The sequence below is a fragment of the Typopeltis vanoorti genome, chromosome 2, assembly GCF_054136105.1.
Source record: "Typopeltis vanoorti isolate ZY-2024b chromosome 2, IOZ_Tvanoo_1.0, whole genome shotgun sequence".
In the NCBI taxonomy this organism is placed as follows: Eukaryota; Metazoa; Arthropoda; class Arachnida; order Uropygi; family Thelyphonidae; genus Typopeltis; species Typopeltis vanoorti.
Window position 1 is genome coordinate 57,881,419 of NC_143550.1, and position 18,068 is coordinate 57,899,486.

At 37.8% G+C, this 18,068-nt stretch overlaps 1 protein-coding gene across 1 annotated transcript in view; it reads right to left on the minus strand.

Annotated features, from left to right (window-relative positions):
* Window positions 1-18,068, minus strand: part of LOC150109061 (protein kinase C, brain isozyme-like) — a 689,445-nt gene that overhangs the window by 439,183 nt on the left and 232,194 nt on the right. The window contains exon 5 of the mRNA XM_090405188.1: window positions 5,008-5,136. Coding sequence (XP_090261314.1) covers window positions 5,008-5,136 — 129 coding nt within the window. The remainder of the gene's footprint in view (window positions 1-5,007; window positions 5,137-18,068) is intronic.

Sequence of the window (18,068 nt, forward strand, 5' to 3'; positions counted from 1 at the left end):
TGGAAAATACATAGGTGTCAGAGAGTGTTTGACCTAGTAATTGCATCTGAAGATCTGACTGTAACGAATATGACCACACTGCCACCAATTGGTGAGAGTGATCACAGGGTCTTAACTTGGGAGGTGGCTAAAGGTGTGGAATTTACAATTAAGACAGGGTACATGTGGAATTATCGGACTGGTAAGTATGACAAGCTTAGAAGTTTGATTGGTTCAGTGCCATGGCATGTAAAACTGCAAGGGAGACATGGGAGGCAGTTAAGTTGATAGTGCATGGGAGGCAGTTAAGAAGTGTTTGCAGGAGGCAATGGCTGACTGTATACCTAGAGTCTGAATAATAAACCAAGTAGGGATTAAATGGATGAATAACACCATTAAGCTTGAGCTGCAAAAAAAAGAAACAACTGTGGAGGGAATTTAAGGAGAAAAAAAGTGACCTGCAGCCACATGAACAGTATAAAGCTCAGACCAGAAGGGTAACAAGTATGGTAAGGAAAGCAAAAGCAGATTATGAAAGAACATTATGAATAAATTAGCTAAGCAGGCTAAAGAGAATCCCAAACAGTTTTTTCGATATGTTGCAAGCAAAAGAAAAAATGTATATGGCAGAATGATTTTATAGAATGCCGATGGTAGGGAGGTAACCGAATCAGTTGATATAGTAGAATTACTGAGTGAGCACTTTGCAAGAGTATATCATCCTGGTGGTGACATTGCAGAAATGGAAGAACCAACAGCTTATATGGAAATTGTGGTGAATGAAGTGGAGGTGAATAGTCTATTACAAAACCTCAATGTCAATTCATCTGCGGGATTGGATGGTATACCAGCTCGTGTCATACAAAAAGCGGCTAAAGAATTGTCAGTGCCTTTGACCATTTTGTTTAATTTGAGTCTCGGGTCTGGGTTAGTCCCAAGGGGGTGGTTTTGTTTAATTTGAGTCTCGGGTCTGGGTTAGTCCCGACGGGGTGGAAAGAGGGGAAAATAGTTCCACTGCATAAAGATGGTTCCAAGACTGCTGTTGTAAATTACCGACCGATTAGCATATCAGGAATCATTGTCACGGTCTTAGAGAAATTAGTCAAGGAAAGAATACAGGATTGGATAGATGAAAATGGGATATTGTATGGGGGGACAACATGGTTTTGTGAAGGGTAGATCATGCCTCAGTAACTTGCTCACGTTTTATAACACAGTGACGGCTGAACTGGATAAGGGTAATGGGTTTACAGTGATTCTACTGGACTTTACCAAGGCCTTTGACAGGATACTACATGGAACCCTAATCAGTAAACTGGAGCAGATGGGGATGGATATAGGGTTGGTGAGATGGATAGGAGGGTGGTTGATGGAGAGATACCAGAGAGTGGTTTATTCAGGAGTGTAGTCTAAAAGACGGCTTGTGACTAGTGGTGCGGCAGGGTTCTGTTCTTGGACCACTACTTTTCAATTTGTTCATCAATGATATAGGTTAGGATCTGAGAGGAAGTGTTCACTTGTTTGCTGATGATGCAAAGTTGGGTAGAGCAATAGTGAGGGCACAGGATGTCAAAATTTTGCAAGGGAGGGGGGGGAGTGCTAGGGGGGAGTGATTTGGATAGTTTGGAGGACTGGGCTAAGGAAAATGGATGTCAATTTAATGTGGCAAAGTGTAAGGTTATGCATTTTGGGGTGAAAATATTAGCAGCAGTATATCACATTGGTGGAACCGTACTCCAGGAGATTGATGAGGCTAGGGATTTGGGAGTGTTGGTGGATAGGGAGTTGAAGTTTAGGGGGCACATTGCAAAAGTGGCTAAATCAGCTCATCAAATCACTTGGTTGCTGAAAAATACTTTAACAAGCAGAGACAAACAGGTTATTGTTCCTCTGTATCGAGCCTTGATAAGACCCTATCAAGACTACTGTGCCCAGATATGGGCACCAGGGTTTCTTCTCGATGGGGAGGAGGTGGAGAGGATCAGAGATAAGTGACCAAGATAATAGCAGGACTATGGAATGAACCTTATGAGAACAGGTTGAAGATTTGTGAAAAGTGGTTGACAGGCAAAAAAGGGGTGATATGATTGAGACATTCAAATTACTGAAGGATTTCTATAAGATTAATTCAGAAGATATTTTTGAGAATAGGACTGGTAGTGGAGGACTAGGGGCCATCAATGGAAGCTTGGTAAGAGTGTAGTTAGCAAGGGTGTTAGAACTAGGTTGTTTACTTGTAGAGTGGTAAATGAGTGGAATAAGCTGCCAGAGTCTGCTGTGGGTGCCATGACTGTAAATGAGTTCAAGGTGAAGTGTGATAGATACTGTGTGAATGTTGAATAGTTGTTCTTGACATGATGTTGGGCCTCCCTCGATGAGTCTAAGGACTCCTTGGAGCTGCCCGTAATAACAATAATATTAATAATAATATATATTGTTGGAGATGGAGGAAATAAGAGATCTTGGGGTGATTGCGGATAAGGATCTAAAATTTAGAGGACACATTGCCAAAATTGTGAGGGCAACACAAAGAATTCTGGGAATGTTTCATAGGACATTGGCTTGTAGAAGTAAGAAGATTCTTGTTCCATTGTATAAAGCTCTGATTACCCCACAAATGGAATACTGTGCACAGAACCTGGCTTTCAACAGAACAAATGAGTTGTTGGAAAGGGTCCAGAATCGATTGACTAAGGTTTCTGATCTTTTGAATATGAGGAAAGGTTGAGAAGATGCAATATACAAAGTCTAGTGAATAGGAGGAAGAGAGGTGATATGATAGAGACATACACATTTGTATGGTGTTGTTATAGGATCAATGTTGAAGAGGTTTTTCATAAAATGATGGGGAGATCAGGGGAGAACCAGAGGTCATCACTGGAAACTATATAAGGAGGGTGTCAGCAGGGGGAGTGAGAAGAAGGATTTTTGCATGGAGAGTTGCAAATGATTGGAATGTATTGCCTGAGAATGTGGTGTGTGAAGAGAATATGAACATGTTTAAGATGTAATAAGATGAACTGCATGTGTATGACAAAGGGACTTCCTAGATGAGTCTTCATGGGATCTTAGGGTAATAGTAATAATAATAAATCAGCACAAAGAGACATTTATTTTAAAAGTTTGAATTTTCAAATTTCTAACTTAGTATATTCATGAAGTTTTTTAATATTATATTGAAATAAGTGGATGGAATATGTTATACTGGAGTAAAACTAGAAAAGCTTTCCCTTGGAAACTGTATAAAACTAAGTAAAACCATACGGAGTAGATTTTTTGCATGGAGTTTTTGGTGAGTGGAATGTATCGCCTAAGTATGTGGTGAGTGCAGAAACTGAAAGAGTTGAAGGCTCAGTTTTATGAACTTTGTATGTGACAGTCGGGACTTCCTGCAATGAATTCTGACTCTATGGAGGCCTAGTACTACTACTAATAATAAGAATCAGTATGACTGCTGAAAGCTTTTTATTAGTACTTGTTTTTTTTTTAAATAAAATTTTTCTCTCATTTCTCTTGCCACACCATTTCTCTCTCTCTCTTGCTCTCTCTCTCTCTCTCTCATTCTTTTGTTTCTAGGAAATGCAAAAGGTGAATCAGGATGTCAGAGTAATATTACTAACTGGGAGCATAGTAGTAGATGATTCACAAAATGATACTGGAACTACAGATAATTCCATATGACCAGCAACATGCATGAGTGGGCAGAGCTTGGTGTAGGTCTTTCAATATTCCAAATCTTCAAACAGTGTTATATGCTTTTTCCACATCAAAGAAAGCAAAACTAAGTGCATTTTATGAAGGGATCTCTAATGGATACTTCCAGCTAAAACTACATTATGAGCTGTAGAATGATATTTGCAGAAGCCAGATTGCTTTCTGGAAAAAGAGGCTGTTTCTCTCCAGCAACCATAAAAATGAGTTAAACATTTTTACCAGAATCTTGCAGAAGCAGGTGGTCAGAGCAATTGGGCAATAATTTATTGGGAATTTTAAATCCTTCCTTGGCTTAGGAAAGGCAATAATAATAGCCTTTTACCAGGTATTAGGAAACCTGTTCTCAAAATTCTATTGAAAAGGTGCAGTAATAATCCATATCAATAGATATTTGACCATCTCATAATGGACGTTATCTGGTCCAACACTAGTTGGGTGGCATTTAAGCAAAGCAGTTTTCATTTCTTGTTTTGTGTCTGATGTAATCATTCATGCTGCCCCAAAAGAATATAATTGTTGTATTTCTGCTCTGAACAGGAAACCCTGGGGGGGATGATAAGATGTAGCTGATATTTTAGAAAAAAAATCTCTCTGTGTGTCAGCAACTGCTGTTGAGTCAGCTATTGTGCATTTTATATTTAAGGATGAGTGGTATATCTGCCTTTTATTTTCTGGATTTTATCCAATTCTTCTTTGCTCTTGTTATAGAATATGTAGTCTGTATCAAATTTCATTCTGGCTCTGTTGATGGATGTCTTGCTTGGACTCAAGCACATTTGAAAGCAATGAAATTTGTTGTTATTAGTATGGCAGAGTAATATTACTAACTGGGAGCACAGGAGAAGATGATTCACCAAAATGATATTAGAACTACAGATCACATATGATCAGCAGATGGATGAGTGTGCAGAGTTTGTGAAATGTGTTCGTAGGAGAGGGATATTGGTTTTCTCATTTGACAGTTGGCATGTTAATGGAATAAACTGCCAAAATGGGTAGTGGAAATATGCTGTTAAATACAGGATTCTTTTTTAAGCAAGTATTGTAAGCATACCAAGTTAGTATGGAACATCAATCTCTCACAGTGAGCAACAGGGTATTGCTGTGATAAACAGTCATGTGCAGAATGGCATTAATCTCTAAATGTTTTGAAGCTTTGTATATATATATTAATCTACTTCAATGATTACACCCATTTTAAATAAATAAATGAAAGGAAAATGCTAGGTTAACCTGGAAAATGAATGGACTAAATTATAATAGCAACATTAACAACTGTATAAATATTTCTGAATAGACATGATAATTACATACCCTCACATATAAGTTTATTATTTGCGGAAGAAATCTTCAGTTCAATTCTACCTCGCCGTTCAGTATGATCACAGCCACATAAATTTGGTACACTCTCTTGACACCGTTTGTGGACATTCATATCGCATGCTGTAAGAAAAAAAAAATGCACCATCTGTAGCTTTTATAGTGAAAGAAAAAGAACTTAATATTGTGAAAAAGTAATATTTACATATTAAACAAAGGAAATGATGGACTGAAAATTTGTCTTTAACTAACATGAATTAAAAACAAGTTGACTATCTTGATAATGGACATTTTGAATATGCACAGTCTGATCCACATAGAAAACAAGTATCAAAATACTTCACTTACCACATAATAAAATATTGACAGAACACTTATCAACAGACTACTCTAGTCCTTGTGGTCTCTCATATGGGGGAGTAATATATACATAACTAATGAATTTGAATAGGGACATGTATGCATCACATGGATTAAAAATGTGTCAGGTGAGGAGCTAGAATGTGTACAGTATTATTATTATTATTATTATTATTACTCCAAGACCTCATGGAGTCAAAGACACATCTGGGAGGTCCTTTTATCACACACACACACATCTCATCATACAGTGTCTTAAACACACTCAAACTCCTTGCAGACACCACACTCTCAGGCAAGACATTCCAATCATTCAAACTCTGCACGGAAAAAACCTGCCACTCACTCCCCTACTCACACCCTCTTTATACAGTTTCCAGGGATGACCTCTGGTTCTCTCCTGATCTCCCACTATTCTCTGTAGAACTTCTCCACCATTGATTCTATAACAACCCCTTACCAACATATAGGTCTCTATCATATCTCCCCTCTTCCTCCTGTCCCCCAGACTCTGCAAATTACATCTTCTCAATCTTTCCTCATACTCGATATTCCAGAGGTCAGAAACTACCTTAGTCAGTCACCTATGGACCCTTTCTAACATCTGTTCATTCTTCTGAAAACCTGGTGACCAAATCTGGGCACAATAGTCCATGTGTGGCCTAATCAAAGCCTTATACAACGGAACAAGAATCTTCCTACTTCTACACATTAGTGTCCTCTGCATCATTTCCAGAAGCCTTTGTGTTGTCTTCACAATTTTGGCGATGTGTCCTCTAAATTTTAGATCCTTATCCACTATCACCCCGCCCCCAGATCTCTTATTTCCTCTACCTCCAACAATATATTTTCACCAAGCAAAAATTCTGCATCCCATCTTTGTTTACCAAATTTTAAATCCTTACATTTTGCAACATTGAACTCACATCCCCATTTCTGTGCTCAATCACTCAATTCATTCAAGTCTTCTTGTAAAGCCACAACATCTTCACTACTCTTTATGGTTCGTCACAACTTTGCATCATCTGCAAACAACTGAATATCTCCATCCAAATCTTTGCCAATATCATTAATATACAAGTTAAACAGTAATGGCCTCAAAACAGACCCCTGAGGCACTCCACTAGTGACTTTCCTGGATATCGCATCCCCATACACAACTTGTTAATACCTATCAGATAGCCAGTCTCCAATCCAATGCACTAATCTAATATCCAACCCCATCTGCTCTAGTTTGACCGTCAACTTATCATGAGGTACTCTATCAAAAGCCTTTGCGAAATCCAAGTACATTACTGTGCATCCTTCTCCTCTATCCAAGGAAGCAGCCACTTTATTGTAATAAGTAAGTAGATTACTAAAACATGACCTCCCTTTAGCAAATCCATGCTGTCCATCAAAGATAATACCATTGTTGTCAACCCAACTCTGGATCCTAGTTCTCACAAGCTTCTCCAACAACTTAACCACAACACCTGACACACAGATAGGCCTATAGTTTGATGCTTGAGTTCGATCACCTTTATGAAGTGGCACAATCTTGCCTTCCTTCCACTCCTTAGGAACTTGACCAAGTGCAAGACTCATATTAAAAAAATATGTCAAGGCAGGTGTCAACTCCTTGGCGCATTCCTTCAGAATACGCGGTGATATATTATCAAGTCCCACAGCCTTATTTACATCTAGTTTACTCAACTCCCCAAACACCTCTTGCTCACTTACAGTCAGTCTCTCCACCTCATCACCACTGCTCTCAATCTCTCCATGAAGTCACATTCACAAGATTGAAAGATCTTTATGAACTGCTCATTAAGTATCTCCACCACACATTCTGCAACAGCTGTCTTTATACCATTTTTTCTAATCAATATCATCCTTCCATGTTAAAGATACCAAGCAATTTTAAACCTGGTTTTACTCCATTTTTTCCAAGTGAGCAAACAGACAAAATGTCAAGTTTGCGCCTGCAATTGATGCAAGACTAGCTGATCCCACAGGTAGTGCAAGACCAAGGCAACTCATGGTAAAGGTGGAGCAAGGTCTGATCACTAATCTTAATATTTACCCTTAATGCCAAAACACATCTCCAAGAAGGGGATGTATGATGTTTTGTATTAAAGGCAAGGGGCCACTACCCAGATCGGTTTCGACCTTTAATGAGGTCTCATCAGTGGGAGCCAGGCTAGAAATACCAAGATTTAGTAATGCAGAGCTTATAAGTATTTTACCAAAACAAGTTACCATAAGGTGTTTTAACCTTATTAAATAAAAATCTCAGGAGGAGATCTAAATGTAGAAAGTATTTTTAACTTGGGTATAATTATGTTAAAGATCTTTAACATAATTATACCCAAGTTAAAAATACTTTCTCCATTATCCTTCCATAATCATTCTTTCTTTTACTGGCTACATATCAAAAGAAAACTCCCTAGGATTCTTTTTGGCTTCATTAGCTAACTGCTGTTCATACCTCTCGTTAGTTACTCTCACCAACCATGTCACCCTCCTTGCCTGGTCTTTGTAGACCTCATGAAATTGGTTATTTCCACTTCTCTTATGCTGCCTTCACAATGCTCCTTTTCTCTGTATCGCATGCTTAATCTCTTTATTCATTCATCTCACACCTACCTTATGTATCACACCTGGTATATGTAAGAATGCATTGGCAATGTGAAGTGATGGGTGACTTCAGTGTTACTGTGTCATGTTTTAGCAGCATCAGACATGGCATGCTGGAAATGGATGAATTCTGACTTGTAAACACCAGTAGCATGCTAGAGAGTGAAGAGAATGCAGAGGAAATGTCTGCAAATTTGTTCTGACTTTGGACAGTGTGGAAGAGGATGATGTTCTGACAGACAGCTGTGATTGTGTGAATGAATGTTGAGTGAAAGTAGGAAGTGCAGAACTGCTAAGAAAGGAAATGAAAAGCATGAAGACAGAAGTGAGGGTGAATGAAGAGATTAAAACACTAGAGAGGTAAGCAAATGCAAGGAGACCAAAAAGTATGAAAGAAGGGTGTGAGAGAGCAAGAGAGAGAGAGATACTAAGGCAGGAGAATGAAATAGAGAGAGAGGGAAAGAGAGGAAATTGGAGAAAACTGAGAGAGTGTGGGAGCAAGGGGTGGAAAGTTGAAATAAAGGGAAGAGCTAGAGAGAGAGAGTGGAAGAACAGAAAGAGTCAGAGATGCCAGTGAGAGAAGTTTGAACGAAGCTCTGAGGGAGTGTCACATACACTCCCTCAGAATCATCGAATGTGTGTGACACATTCGATGATTCTGGGGGATGCTGGGTAGAGTGCTTGCCTGAAGGAATTACAGAGAGAACGGCAATGAAGCAGTGAAAACTTAGAAGAGATGATAGTGATGGTTGATTCAAATAAACTGAGTAGTAGTGTAAATCATGTGCAGAAAAGTTGAAATTGCTGCTAGAGATTGTGCAGCAGAAATATGGGAGAGGGAAGACATTGAGTGTGCTGCCTTGGTGCAATAATGTGGAGTCAAGGAGAAGAGCAGTGATAGTGAGTGCAATGACATCAAGAATGTGCAAGAAGAGAGGTATAGAATACATGTATGCTTAAAGCATATTTAAGGATAGAAGGGAGCTGTATGCAAGATGGATTACATTTCATTACATTTACTATTGTTTTCTGGGAAGGTGAGTGTGTGTGTCAGAACAGGGAAACTAGAGCTTCCAGGGTGGAAAGTAGCAGAGATGGCCTCATGTGGAGATGGAGTAAGAAATGAAAAGGCATATACCATATTACAGAGCCAAGTGGAATCTGCAGAGAGTAATAATAGCTATGTGAATACTGACAATGTTTTAAAATGTTAGTGAGAAGAAGGATTCAAAATTAGGTTGACAAAAGTTTTCTTTAATGGACAGCACAGAGTTGCTAAAGGTAGGTCATGTTTTAGTAATCTGCTTACTTATTACAATAAAGTGGTGCACTGGACATGGGAGATAGATATACACAGTGGTATACTCAGATTTTACAAAGGCTTTTCATAGCTAGCTTATACAGGAATAGATAGCATATAATAATATGTTATAATAACATATGATATATAATAATATATCATATGTTATCTTTCATAGACAGCACATTATTATCAACAGACCTCTATGGAGTCAAGAGACTCAACGTGGGAAGTCCAACTCTTAAGTGCACAGCTCATTGTACCTCGCCTTAAATGCATACAGTGTCCTTGTACTCATCACACTCTCAAGCAATGCATTCCAATCACCCACCACTCTCCAAGCAAAAAATCTACTCCTCACCCCCATCTTATATAGCTTCCAGAGTTGGCTTTTTGTTCTCCCCATCTACAGATATTCTATGAAAAATCTCATCCACGCTAATCTAGTAATTACCCCTTATCAACTTATACTCTTGATCATGTCTCCCCTCTTCCTTCTATCTAGTAGGTTCTGTAATTATTGTTTGTTGTTGTTGTTCACTTAAAAATAAAGTACCGAGATGAAATTTTAATCATCATTAAAATAAATCAATACTTGGGAGATTTTCCATATGCTTTGCTTGGTTAAAAAAACAAATAATAAAAATTCCATATTGTAAGAGTCTAAATGTGACCGTTCAATTTCCTATATCCTTCTAGTGTAATACTTTACGATCATTGCTGACTGCATTCAATCTTTTAACAGATGAATACATATATTAATCTTTGATACTAAAAACGGAGTCCTTGGGAATGTGTGAGGGGGGGGGGGGGAATTGTACATACTAATTAACACAACATAAATCATACACGTATATATCCAAAACTATCAATGCATACCGCGTTTTGAATCCTGGATTGTAAGAAATATTATACTCGCTACATGAGCTGTGATATTAGAGCAACTGCTGGAAAGGTCGAAGCCTGAGACTAAAAGATGACGCCAGTCCATTCAATTAAAAAAAATAATAAAAGTAATAAAAGAGCGCCTCCGTTTAGGTTGAGAATAACCAGTGCATTAGTCAAAGGAAATAAATTTTTCACAATTTCTTCACCATTTCTTCTGTACCTTGTTAAATATATTAGCCGAAAGGCGAGCCAAAATTTAATCTTTTAAAGTCACCTCGCATATCGCTGCTTCCCTATCTAATATTGTTATTTTCAGTGAATTATTATTACCTCCACTGCATGTTGAAAGTCCTGACTGTCTGACACAATGCATTCTACTCCTTAATCATTCGCCATACTCGGAAACTAGGATTTTTCATCCTGCATACAGAGAAATCGGCCTTCAGGACACACGTAATTTACAGACAAAAATACCAGTGGTGGTAGTGGACAGTAGATGGAGTTGGTGTAGATGATGGAGACGGAGAGTTGTATAGTAGGTGTCCTCCCTTGATAAGTCTTGGACTCCTTGGAGGTGTCACGAAATATTAATAAAAGTGCTCAGCAATAACACCTTTCTTATAGAATTTAGAACAAGAACAAGGGATGGACTCTTGTTCTACACATTTCCTTCTACTCTATGAAAACTATCTTCTACGTTAATCCAGGACTCTGAACACTTTGTCAACATTTATGTCAATCATTTCACCATCACCCTACTCCGCCATCTTATTCACATTTCTCCAAATTTCATTCCCGACATTCCAGAGACCTGACGCACTATCGTAGTTGTTTTCTCTGGACTCTATCTGGAGCCTCCGTATCTGAGTTGGTATCAATAATTTTTCTTAGGTGGGAAGAATCTGGGTTTTAATTCCATCCAGGACGACAAAACCATTTATAGAGACTTTCCAATTGAAGGTTTAATCTCTTTACTATTACGTGTTCAATGTTCTTCCTCTTTACTGCCGTAATCTATTATTGTTACTCTTGCATTTCCAGTAACGTGGTCCCTAACTTTCAGGTTCTTATCTGCCCTCAACTCTCCATTTCCCTTATCTCTTCTATCGCCTTCGAGGTATTCCCATCATTACCGTCAACAATTGAAAACTTAACACTTCATTTAATTGGCAGCTTTACCAATGTGCCCTAAAACCAGTCAGTTTCAATCCACGTGTAGAGTCATAATATGCTTTCTCTTCATAGCTCTCCCAACTCCTTATCATATTAAAACAACTACATATCCACAATTAAATTCTCACAATATCATCAACTGCACAGAAGTCAAACAAATAACGACTATTATTCATTCCTCTTCAGGGGCACTTCTATCCCCTCACATCACAGAACAACTTTCTAATACCTATTGATATGTATCATGATTTGACTAGTACCGAGCGATACATAATTCCAACTCTTTAAAAAAAGGGAAGAAGTAACATCTGTTTTGATATAATGTTTCGCTTACATCATATAACTGTATTCACATGCAGATAAGATACAGTGCCGGTTGACTATAGTAACAATTCGATATCGAAAGCAGTAGGTTTGGCTTTGTGTGCATGAAAGTTTTAAAGTTGTTTAATGTTTTTTTTTTTTTTTTTAAGTTGTTTAAAGACGACTTGAATCCACAGTTCTCAAACTGATGGATTTATTTTTCATGAGGGAAGAAATTATTTCAAGGTAAATATGTCATTTTTACTGATTTCATCAGTGACAGGGCTTTTCGTAAAAAATAAATAAATAAATAAATAACTCAGTTTCAACTGAAAACCTTTATCCACCCTCAGCCCCTTAGACAGGATACTATCTTAGCTGCTTCTAACTAAATGATCTCACGTCTCTCAACTGGATACCTTGTAGCGTAATATTTAAAAACTGAATTACTCTGTTCTTATTAAATGTCCGCATTCCCCTAGGCTAAGTTGTACTGTAATCTGGATCGGTTTGGTTTTAATTGCAAGTCGAAATAAATAGGGATACGAAACCGGTTTATTATGTCTAACGATTACATAGATTCTCTGCTGGTTTACCTGTTTTATGAGATGAAGAAAAAAGTTTTCAGAAGGAAAAAACCCATTCTCTCGTCAATTAAATGAAACTGCTACCTCATCTGCTGTTGAAAATCTTCTTGTAAAGGTTCCTCGTGCCCTAGAAGGTTTCAAATCCAGGTTTTTCAAACCGAAAGGCAAATATCGTGACGTACGCTTGACCATTTTTACATTAATCTTTCCCTCAACACACACACACACACACACACACACACACACACACACACACACACACACACACACACACACACACACACACACACACACACACACACACACACACACACACACACACACACACACACACACACACACACACACGCACGCACGCACGCGCACACACGCGCACATGCCTAGTTGGCAGAGTGGACAGTACAGTATATCCGATCTCAACCAAACAGGTGGTGGGCTGAAATCTCACCGTGGGGATGGATGGTTGCAGATGTCTGCTCTGGGCGAGCATGTATAGCTCTTTGATCTTATAAGGCTTATATTTTAAGAAAGAAAAATGTTAAAATAATCAACCGCAGCAGAAAACTGAATATTCATCTTCAAAGGATTGAAAATATAAGTAATATGTAAGTTAGAATAATGACTCAAAAACGAAATTCCGGTGGATCTGTTTTGCATGTGTGTGTGTGTGTGTGTGTGTGTGTGTGTGTGTGTGTGTAATCAAATCATATATGTGTTCTAGAAAGTAAGTATAAATGTTCATTTCCTAAAGGAACAAATCTCAATGAGAGCTTCAGCTTTTAGTGAACGACATAAATCACCAATGTTTAGTGGAATTTGTTAGAGACAGTCTTAAAGTAGAAAGATTGAACCAATTTTGATGTTTCGTTAGGAATGCAGTCACTGCAGAGGAGTGGAATCCTAAATCCTGTTTCACTTAAAGGTAATGAGTTGTTCTTCAAAGTTATGCCTAAGGAAAGATCTGCCTTTCCTGTTTTTTAAAATATCTCCTTTATTTACGAATAAAACATTTGTTTGTTTTACTGCCGAAACTAAGCGGATCCGAAGCCCACAAAAAATCTTCACTTCGATCATTCTGTTAAAGTTTTGTTCATAAAAAAAAATTCGTTTACTCTGTGTTCTTTGTTCTTATATGGGTAAACAAACTTAATAAACACGTTCGCTGCTCCTTAATAACTGGTGGAATCACGCTTTAGCGATATTGCAAAATTTCGCCATGTTGTATTTTTCCATATTCATTGAAGTTTTTTTTATTATTTTTTTTAATATGAATAAAACTGTGTAATACAACTTAAAGGTCCAAACACTTGATATGCAGCTGATTTTTAACTTATCTTCGATAACCATTTCTTTCTTTCTAAATGAATAGATAAATAACCGATTTCATAATATATTTTTCGTACATCCTGTCAAAAATTCAATCTTTAAATATTTATTACATTGTTGTAGTTAACGCAGTGTGGAACCAAGGTTAGCACATTATTAGAGGTTAGTTAATTTTGGTTTAAATGTGATTTAGTGACAAAATTAATTAAAACTATAAAAATTATATGTTATCCATTGCCAAAATGATGAGATCCTGGTCTCCGATGAGAATTAGCAGTTCTAAATAGCTGAGACAAGTAAAACGTAATCAGTGCAGCTTTCATAAAAGGGGAGTATATGGGTCTTGGGCAGAATGTAAGAGTGCCGACTTAAACGGGCAGAGTGCTGTTTAAGTAGTACAAACTAAAGGCAGTTCCAATGCTGAAGGTTTATTGTCATAAACTGTCTGGTAAAATTCAGTTTCACCTCAACGGAGCTGTCAATACCCACAATTGCCGGGTATGGACTATGCAGAACCCACAAGCAATCCAACAAATTTCTTTATTCACCCAAAGTTACTGTCTGGTGCAGGTTTACAGCTTTGTTTATCATCGGACCATTCTTCCTTGAGGACATTCTCCAGTCGGGTCCTATGACCTTCTCGGTTACTACCAAGAGGTGTCGCAATATGATAAACAATTTTGTTGTGGCACAGCAGCTACAGCAGCATGGATTCATCATTTTCATGCAGGAAGGAGCCCCCCCCCCCCTCTACACATCGGTCGATCCGTAAAGGAAGTTCTTCGAGAATATTTCATGGAAACCAGAGTGATTTCGTGCGTTTTCCACTGCGTGACGGCCTTGTTCACTTGATCTGCTCCCCTGTGACTTCTAGATCTGGGAATCTCAAAGACAGAGATTATCGGGATCATTCTGATAACTTTCTAGCACTGAAAGATAGCATAACGCAGCATGTGCTCAACATCAGTCTCGACCAGAGGCGTTCTGTCGTTGAACAAACCGTGCAAGGCATGTAGTTTGTGGCCTAACAGGAAGGGCAGTTCATTGAACAGTTCAGCCCATGAATGCACAATGGAAGTGAATAAAAATGTGTTATTTATGCTTATGTCGCTTTCTCCTTCTTACAAACACACAGAAAAATTACTATATATACATTTGTTCCAATTGTAAATATAGTAATTTTCACAGCATCATATTTTTACATTATACAGCATCCTGGTGGTGAATTTTGGAACTACTTTTTTTTTTTTTTTCTGCTTCTTCTCAGATATTATTATTATTATTATTATTCCTGATACCTCCAAGATATCGCTTCCTCACGACGCACAATGTCTTCCTGCATGGTTTCGCAGCGTTTGGATCACTGGCTTGCGCTCCACAAGGCCTTAAACAGGGATACTTTAATTTTAATCACTCTGTACATGAGGAGTAGGGAGAACAAGAAGTCATCCCTGGAAGTTGTGTAAGAGTGTAGTTGTTAAGAGAGAGAGAGAGAGAGAGAGTATGTGTGTGTGTGTTATTTATGCTCATGCCGCTTTTCTCCTTCTTACACACACAAAAAAAATTATAACTACATTCGGTACATCATACAGCTCCCTGGTGGTGAATTTTGAAACTACTTTATATATATATATTTTTTTTTTCCCCCTGAATTGGGTTATTGAAATGCTTGTGTTAATATAAATGTTTTGCGTTAGGATTCACTACTTCCTTCCGCAAACATATACTATATGGATTATCTAATAAGAGCTGATTATATCACGCCATCTTTGCAGAATTTCTGAAATCTCAACCAGAGAGAATGTAGAGCGGTTGCAGAATTTCTGATAAAATCGTTCTTCCTAAAACAGCACACTATCTCAAAGTGTTCTCATGTGGAAGTTGCATTAATTCCACATTACATCCGCTCGACAGCCCACAAAGCCAGCGTGCGCTTGTATTATTATTATTCAAATCACCGTCGAACTATTTCGTGAGGCTAAATCAAGGTACTTCGTGGAGGTAGGTAGAGTTTCATTCCTTCGTCTGCTGTTCTTTTAATATAATGGTATCTAATTGCCACACGTCGTCATTTCGTAGCGTTGCCACAGGAGCGGAAAGGCGCATAACTACTTTTCTTGGATGACAACTTATGCCACTACTGAAGATGCCAGCATGAGTTTATGCATGCACAAATATCTAGCGACGCTTCCTTCATGTAGTTATGTGCATAATATTTCCTTTCTCCGAAGATCATGCAAATTAACAGCAAGTCGTTTGCAAAGGACGTAGAATGAAATAGTTCCTCGGCGCGCCTCTTCATTAATGTCTACTGATATTCTACGTTTTAAAACACAAATTCCGCACTGCAATATCACAGATAAATGAGGCCAAAATACATAACGATAATAATTTAATTTACTATGCGATAAGAAGATTAGAAGGTGAAGAGAAAAAGATTCGAAATGAGAATGTAAGGATGTTCGATCATTTTAGGTGTGAAAAACACAATGTTAGAGGAGTGTTTACTTGCAGAAAGGATAACTACGGCGAGAAGTCAGAATATGGCAATTCACAGCAAGCCATTTGTATCATTTAATGATGATAGGGTTGGCATTGGTACAAATGATGAGAGTGACAAAATCTAGAAGAGAAGGATCTGGAAGTATTCAGCTGCGCAGAAGAATGTGAGGAAATGGACAGTGACTGTATAACCTTGGTGTGATATTGGAGAGTTGATGAGAACAGAAGTAATAATGAATGACATGACAGTGAAAATATATTATAAGAGAGATTTGGAATATGACCGAATCGAAATTGATGAAGATAGAAAGCTGTATGCAACGCAGTCTGCATTTAAATAGGAGATGCACGCATTCGGAGAGGTTGTTATTCTTTTGGAAAGTGAGTGTGTTAAAGAGTGCAATTGCTGGAGTGGGTGACAGCAAGGATGGAGGAAAATATATGGTTACTGTGAAGGCTGCATGTCATGGAGTGGAGTCAAGGCTAGGGAATCAGAATGGTACAGGAAGTACTGGGAGCTGCTGGTTTTATTGCACACGATTATCAGGAACGAGTTTATGGCCTTGATGTATTCACTCTTCCTGATGATTACTCGTATTAATGAATACAGTTGCCAGAAAATGTAATGGCAGGAATGACAGTCGAATGGTATATTTTATGTGTATTTCAATCCACAAAATGTTGTAAACATGTAGTATTAATAATAATGTATGGATAACGTCCACTGAATTAAACTTCGCAGAAATCAGTGGTTTCCGTATAGGCATGCGACAGACAATAGCGAACCTCTTCAATTTCCAGCTCATAGTTCGGTGAGATTTGATTCTGGAAAAGCCTTCATTGAATGCTTCAGTCAATTGCTGCGCACAGGAAGTTCTGTCTGCCAGTACAAGCTTTCTCAGATGACGGCGATCTCGTTCCTGAGAGGCTCTCTTAGGACCACAGCTACGCCTGTTAGACAAGCGTGTTTTTTTTTCATTTTATTCCCTCCCCACTGATTAAATACCCGGGATATCACATATTTTGAGAAACTCATCACCTCTGCCATTTTCAAAATCGTGGCTCCAGCCAGACAGGCATTCACAATGAGCCCTTTATCCAACTTCGAACGACCCTTTGTTTTTCCTATTGTGATCAACACTATTGATATCTCATTTAAATTTAAAATATATTTTGTAAGCTATCTTCAGAATTTGTAATTATTATTTAGTCATCAGCAAAAAGGGAGAGTGTTTAAGTTCACAGTAGGAGAAAGTTTAATACCTTGATGGAAATTTTTATTCCATTTCATTATTATTTCATTTAGATAAATATTAAAAAGAGTTGCTGAAAGGGGACATCCCTTAATCTTATTTGTATTTGATTATTTTCATATATACTTATGATAGCTTTTAGAATATTATTTGGTATTTCCAGTATATTAACAATATTTGTTAAAGGAACATTTTTTCAAAATCTTTAGGGACAATTATCTTGGACAGCATATGGTAAAAATTAATAAGGTAAGAGTTTTTGTATTTGATTATAACATCAGATGTCTTTTTTTTTTACCTGAAATATCATCCTGGCACCATCGGAGAGAGTGATCACATGTTTTTTTTATATTAGAGAAATTTATGTGGCATTTATGTATCAATATTGCATGTAGGTTAGGAAATTGTTACCAGACAAATTATACTTATAATGAGGACTGTAGCTTGTTTTCTGATGAAATGGAACGAAAACTGGAATTGAAGTGCAAAGAGAAAAAGAGCAAATAGGAAAAGTATGAAGAAAACGATGAAGACCTACGTGAAGAATATTAGTCCAAATACAGGTAAATCATACACAAGAGAAATGGAATTAAAATATGAGAAGAAAGCAGCGGCATGATCCAAGGAACATCCCAAAGAGCATTTTCAGAATGTGTCCAATGATAGAAGAAATTATTGCAATAACCACGCTAGATAAAGACAATGGCTAGTTACGAATGCAGATGACATATAGAAAGATGTTTA